The sequence below is a fragment of the Terrapene carolina genome, unplaced genomic scaffold (genome assembly GCF_002925995.2).
Source record: "Terrapene carolina triunguis isolate 2854851 unplaced genomic scaffold, T_m_triunguis-2.0 Scaffold130, whole genome shotgun sequence".
NCBI classification, from domain to species: Eukaryota; Metazoa; Chordata; order Testudines; family Emydidae; genus Terrapene; species Terrapene triunguis.
The window spans coordinates 26,010,819-26,017,581 of record NW_020664481.1 but is presented as its reverse complement, the minus strand read 5'-3'; the positions used below and the strand labels follow the sequence as shown (position 1 = coordinate 26,017,581).

At 46.1% G+C, this 6,763-nt stretch overlaps 1 protein-coding gene across 1 annotated transcript; it reads left to right on the top strand.

Annotated features, from left to right (window-relative positions):
• The first annotated feature begins 996 nt into the window (after window positions 1-996).
• Window positions 997-5,205, top strand: IRX6 (iroquois homeobox 6). The gene is made up of 6 exons (XM_024201414.1): window positions 997-1,041; window positions 2,077-2,334; window positions 2,721-2,830; window positions 3,440-3,747; window positions 4,081-4,686; window positions 5,093-5,205. Exons 1-6 carry the CDS (start codon window positions 997-999, stop codon window positions 5,203-5,205), a joined length of 1,440 nt encoding a protein of 479 aa, XP_024057182.1.
• The last annotated feature ends 1,558 nt before the right edge of the window (window positions 5,206-6,763 follow it).

Sequence of the window (6,763 nt, the reverse complement as noted above, 5' to 3'; positions counted from 1 at the left end):
CTTTCAGGGCCACTGGAAAGGGCAAGAGGATTTCAGCCTTTGCAGCACGAATAGTGGACTCGGATGCAAAAGTTGGGGGTGGGGAACAGACAGATCCAGATGATCATAAGGGAAGGGGGGAGGTGGAATCATTAGCACAGAGGCAGGCACATATTAGAGAACTTGTTAAAGAGTCCAATACCTTCGCAGGCACCAGATCCACCCTAGAAGTCAGAATGGAGCAGCATGATTAACTCCTGTGTACGACATTCCCCTGCACCACCTGCAAACGCCATTTCTTTCCCTTTTCTTTCTTTGAAGCTCCAGGGCTGAGGTATCTCGTGGGGGAGGGAACGGGCTATGTTACACTTTAGTGAATGGAATAAGTGCCCCCACTCCTTTTTCCCCTGATTTTTCAAAATCCAAATTGGATGGTGTTTTTAAAGAGAGCGCGCGCGAGAGACCAACCGCGCAGCATTTCAGGTCCCTGCCTTTGACGCGCATCACAGCCCAACATTAAAACAACATGAAACAAGTGTTGAGTGCATCTTCGATGTTAGAGATGATTGGCAAAGATGGTTATAGCCTGGCTGGGGCTGTCGTTTCGGGATTACTATGACGTCACTTTGATACTCTTCCATGGATGAATGCTAAAGAACTATAGAGCAGAAAATAATACAACAAGCAGGCTCCATATCTTGCAAGCCTTACGTGATCCCCTCCTTTCTTTTAAACTCCCCTTTTCAGTTCAAGCCTCCATACATTGGGGTGATTTTTATATATAAACATATATATTCCTAAGAAGGATGGGAGGTGGGGGGGAAGCCTTCTTTCAGGCTCCATGCCTTAGATGCCTGGCTGCTTTTCTTAAGTGAAATCATCTATAATTGAGGGAGGGGGGGAAGCCATACGTGGAAATGTGTATGGGAGAAGGTACATCTTGAAGCAGGGGGTTTAGTTACAATCGATCTGGGGGGGGGAGGAATATTGCTTATGGTTCAAAAATAAGGAGCAGCAATGTCCTTCTCTCAGTTTGGATATCCCTACAGCACCACTTCGCAGGTAAGAGAAGAGAGCACTCACTTTTGATCAGATTCCGCTGCTGCATTCCAGATGTCTTGTTTCCTTCCCCCACCCCCTTGCTTCGAGTCTTTTTAAAGGGCACATCTGGAGGCTTTTTAAAAAATGTGTGTGTGTGTGTGTCGCTTGTGTTATTCTAGGATTTTAAAAAATAACAACAACCCTCAGTCTGCAGGGCAAGGAACCTGATCTGTCACTGCTCTGTTTTAAGTGCAAAAAATTCTAGATGCAGCTGATTTACAAATCTGTATTGATCTATTACCTATGTTACTCGCTTACAGCTTTCATTGGAGAGGCGCAGCGTAAGGCATTGGTTTTTGCAGGCGTTTTTCTCCCAGCCTTTTACTCTGTGATGTTAGCCTCGCAGGCTAGTTCTTGTGCACCTATAGAAAATATTCGGCCAGAGCTTTTGTTTGCTGGTTTATTTTACTATATATTATTGTTGTGTGATTTATCTGTGACATGCTCCTCCGTATTTCCTCTAACTGCTTTGTATTAGAATGTGTCGATTTTTGTCTGGCGACTTCCAAAAGTGCCTCCAAATTAACTAAATTGCTGCTGTATCGTAAATTGATCCATAATTTATTTTGGTTGGATTATTTATACACCGTGATCACAGCAAGGTTTTCCTCCCCTTCCTTGGGACGTTGGCTTCTCCTGTGCTTTTAAAAGTAAAGGAATCAGATGCTTTTGGCTGCATTATCTGACATGTTTAGTGCTTAGTCTATTGTCAAGTTATCTGCAATCGCAACTTCTTGCGTTTAGATCAATGTGAACTGGAGTAAGGGGGTTTACACACAGATTTTTTAAAAAAAAATTCTATGGCAATGGTTTCCCTAAAGTTTTGCCTGCTTTGATTAGTTACCCTCACCCTACACATGCTTCCCATTCGGTTTAGTTCCAATTTTCCTTCATTAGTTGACACTCCTTTGTAAGGAGGTTGGTTTTCTTCCCCCACCTCTACATTCTTTCTGCGTGTTAAATATAATCGCCCTGGACATTCTTTTCTCTCCCCAGTTTTTTGTGTCTGCCAGCCCCAGTACGACTTGTTGTGAAACTGCCTCCAGATCCGTGTCGGATGTTTCCTCTGGATCTGCCCAAGCGGCTACTATTTGCTGTCCCTCTTACGAAAACAGGCTGCTGGCCAGCACCCGGACGGAACTCAATGCAGCTCTGGGGATGTACAGCTCTCCCTATTCAGCAGCCGCAGCGGGCCAGGGTTATGCCAACTACCTTCCTTACAGCACAGACCCATCAACTCTTTACAGCACACTGGTGAGTAGACGTCCAAATACCAAGCTTCGTCCCATGTCCAGGAGCTTTTATTCTATTGCTACCTCTGGGCATAGGGGGAGGGAGGAAGGGGGGGGGGTCAGCTAGCCTGCAACAGGCTACATATTTGCTTTAGGACATGGGGAGGGGAGGGAAGAGGCAGAGTGTGAGAAGAGAGAAAAGTAGCAAAAATGCTAAGACAGATGCCTCGTCTTTCTGGTGTAAAGGCAGCAGCGGGGGCCCCTCAGGACAACAGGGATCAGAGAGACAGCAGGGGCGTCATAGGATTGGAATGCATGGAGCCCCCGTTGATTCAGTCAGACAAGTGGAGGAATTTCCTATTTTAACACCTTCAATTTTAACGTCAAAAGCTGCTCCTTCCCTTCCAGAACCCTCAGTATGAAATTAAGGATGGCACCAGCAGTTTGCACTCGGGATTCGCACAGCCTGCTGCTTTCTACCCCTACGATCATTCCTTAGGGCAGTACCAGTACGACAGGTAAAACCCCTTTGATCAACTGCGAGTAGCATTAATATCCCTCTGCGCTGCAGCAACAGCCATCCCCAAACCCCGGGATATCCTAGCTGACAAATGTTATACAAAGAATCCAAGCAAGCGGCTAACAGCAGTCAGCGAACATAAAACTTTGCCGCTCATCTCCTTGGTAATTGCAGCGGTAATCAAGTTCTAGGAAAAGGCGAATTGGATTAGCAACATCTGCTGCTAAAGCGGTGACACGTGGTACTCTCTATTAAAACTGGGTGTAACCCTCTGCTTATGACCTCCCAGTACAGGGTGAACTCGAAACGGGACCGCAACGTAATCACTCACTCTCCTTCCCTGGTCCTCTTTGTTCCCCGGAATAAAAGCATCAGTAGTTTTTTTTTTAAAGTAGCAAATAAATAAAATACCCAGAGTGAAGTAAGCTAAGTAATTCTGGCTAATAAAAGCCAGTGGGTGGGGTAGGGTGGGGTGGATTGGGGAGGGGGTAATTGTTTAGCTTGGAGAGCTTTAATCTTAATAGACAGTTTGCCAGTAAAGTTAATTTTGTACCACTTCCGCATATTCCCATTCAGTGACATTTCCTCTTTAAATATTTCATGGCAGGTATGGGACAGTGGATTTCAGTGGCTCAGCCAGGCGCAAAAATGCAACTCGCGAGACAACCAGCACCCTTAAGACCTGGCTGTACGAACACAGAAAAAACCCTTATCCCACCAAAGGGGAGAAAATCATGCTGGCCATCATCACCAAAATGACTCTGACTCAAGTGTCCACTTGGTTTGCTAACGCCAGACGGAGGCTCAAGAAGGAAAACAAAATGACCTGGTCTCCCAAGAACAAAGCAGGAGAAGAGAGAAAAGATGAAAACACGAGGGAGGAAGAGGAATATGGCACCGAAAATGAAGGCAAAGGTAGGGGTGGGGGAGGACATCTAGGATGAGTGACTTCGAATTGGATTGAGCTGGGGTGGAATACACCGATTTCTTTTTCTTGAGAGCCATGTCTTCATGAGGAAGGTGTTTAAAAAGCAAGACGAGACAGACCCCCTCTCAAAGACACAATAGCAAACTCTATAGGAAGTGGCATTAAAAGTCATTAGATACCAGCCTCTACAAAGCATCCCCCCACACAAATATACTGTCAGTGATTAACATCTTGCGTTGCACACACACACACAATGCTCGTGCCCTTTCACAGTATCACTAATGTGTTGGTTTCTCCCCCTCTTCGTTCTTTTAAAAAAGCAGGTCAGAAAAGCTTCAAGGAAGAAAAGGAATTGAGACTGAGCGACCTGGACGATTTAGACGAGGAGGAAGAAGACCAGCTAGAGAACGACCGAAAGAGTGCACACCCGGCGGCTTCCAGTGCCAGCTCTGAGAAAAGGGACTGCAACGTGACCCCACCCAGCAATTTTCACCCTCTCCCCTGTCACAAAGCCATGCCGGTGGCAGGAGGAGACTTTTTAGAGGCCGTGGGGCAAAAGGCAGCCAGTGGGGCGGGCACCGTTAGTCAAGGGCAGCAATACGAACCCACAGACAAGCCCAGAATCTGGTCGTTAGCTCACACCGCAGGGGCCAATGTTATAGTTGGCCCCACACCCTCCGAACCAAGGACAGCGAGCCCTGGCTGTTTGCTCGGCCGGGGAAGGCGCTCTGTGTCTGGACACTGCCCCGAGGCCAGACCCCTGGCCAGTCTCAGAGCCCCGCCCATTGCGGACAGTGCGTTCGAAGAACTGCCCCAGGCCACCAAGATTTTTAGAAACTCCGCTTTCAACCTGCAGTCTATCCAGCTAAGCTGTGCTTCCTATCCCGTCCTGGGGGAGACGTGCCAGTATTCTTCAGGAGCTGAAGGTACTTCCATATTTCTCTTCATCCTGATGGGGGGAACATACCTGAATGCTAAAACAGGCAGCTAATGCTAAACAAATGGCCTCCTTCCCCATTAGCTGCCTGTTTCTATTCCAACACGTTTGTTTACAGCACCCGCCACATGAAAAACATACATCTCCCCCTGCTAATTCGATGCAGCACGGAGCTGGCTGCTGGGCCTAATCGTTTTCTGTAATATTTTAAACAATGATTCTAGTACAACCAACTCCTGGCTGGGGTGAGGGAGTGGGGTATGCGCAGGCCCCAAAGGTCCAAGGGGCTGAAAGGATTTCAGAGAGCTGGAAAGCCTTTTGGCCTAGGTCAGACAAAGCAAATGTACCTTGTGAAGCTTCAACGTTTGTGATAAATTGGTTGTGTCTATACGCAGGGTTTGGGAGAAATGTGAAACCCAGCCAAGGAGCCATAGATCTCAGTGAAGGTTGTGTAGTGCAGCATAAAGATAAACTGAGAACAGCTTTTAGGCCAGTGCTGAAGAGGTGAGGTAGGTAACGAACTTTCCTGCACACTAAACCATTTTATGGGCTCCTCAATGGGACAGTAAAAGATCTATATTTTCAGAGAGAATCCGTGCTGTGTTTGCTAGGGGATACCGCTTCAGTTTCAAAGTATTATAAACAGATTCTACAAAAGCCCAGGGTCCCCTTGTCTAGCCTAACTTCGCGTGTGCGAATGACTGATGTGACCTATTAAAACAGCCCCACTGTAACAAACTATATGATTTTATTTGAGTGCTTAGTCGTTCAGAGGTTATTGGATCTTCTGAAACATTTGTGGGAGAGAAAGAACAGATGCTGGCTACAGTGTTGTGAGTTTGGTGGAGAGGATGGACAGGGGAGAGGATAGGCACAAATAATGGTATCTGTGTTCTGCTTTGCAGGGAAATTTCTCCCAGGACCAACAACTATTCTAGTAAGTTAGTTTAAAATGTTATTTGAGCACACAGATAATTAGGTCCAAATGTTCCTTTTCGGTAAGCAAATTGCTCCGAAACATTTACTGTGTCTTTCCCCCCAAAATGTTGCACCTGAGTTTAGTTTTATAAAACTCCAGAATTTTAAATACGATAAATTGGGATGTTTTCGTAGCTTGTAGCCTCTTCAGGCGCGGGACATACACTTGACCAATGCTAGTGAAATTTTCATCACCTTTCTTTCCCTCTCAGCAGGTTAGCCCAGCACCTTTGTGAGAATCCCGAAGATGGGTCTGATCATCAAGGCTCCTGGCTTGAAAAATCCTCCGCCAACAGTGAGGAGCCCTGCTCTTTGAAAGCATTAAATATGACTCTAGCGTCCCTTCTTCTTTTATGGAGGAGCGGTCATAACATATGCACAACTTGTTTTTCAAAAATGGATGAGACTAAAAACCCCGCTCGGAAAGAGAGCGGGGGAACTTGAATAAATTATAGACTTTGTCTCATGCACTGGATCGTTGTAGTGTCGCACAAGTTTACAAGACAATACTCCATCCCCGCCCCGCCACCGCTATCACTCCGAGTTTGAACAGATCCGCCTCAAGAACCATCGTGTTCAATGTACAACTTTGTAATTTGTAAAATACAAGTGATTAGCGTGTTTACCAAAAGGCCAGTCTTAATTTTATCCCACCTTGTCCTTAAAAAACCCCCCAAACTACAGTACTTTCATTCCTCCCCTCTCCCCCTTTCTTTGGTAAAGTATGTTTGTAAATCATATTGTCTGTGTGGTTCTGAAGAGACAAAAGAGAGGGGTATTGTTTAAGGACATTCGACGGGCTGTTTAGTTTCTGTCATTGTATAAAGATCTCGCTGAACGTATTTTTAAGAGTCTCTAATTAAAACGAATCAGCTGAATGCTGTAAAGCCGTCTTGCAAACTTGAGGGACTTATGACTGAACTACTCAAAGGTATGACCAATAGGACAAGCGAACGCTTTCTCTCTCCCTCCTGCCCGCCCCCAACTATGTTGGCTTTCCCCTGTTTTTAAAGTATCCACCCCTCCTCCCAGACGTGCATGATGGGGGGGGGGGGGAGGAATATTGGGTGCCCCTGCCAGTTTAAAGT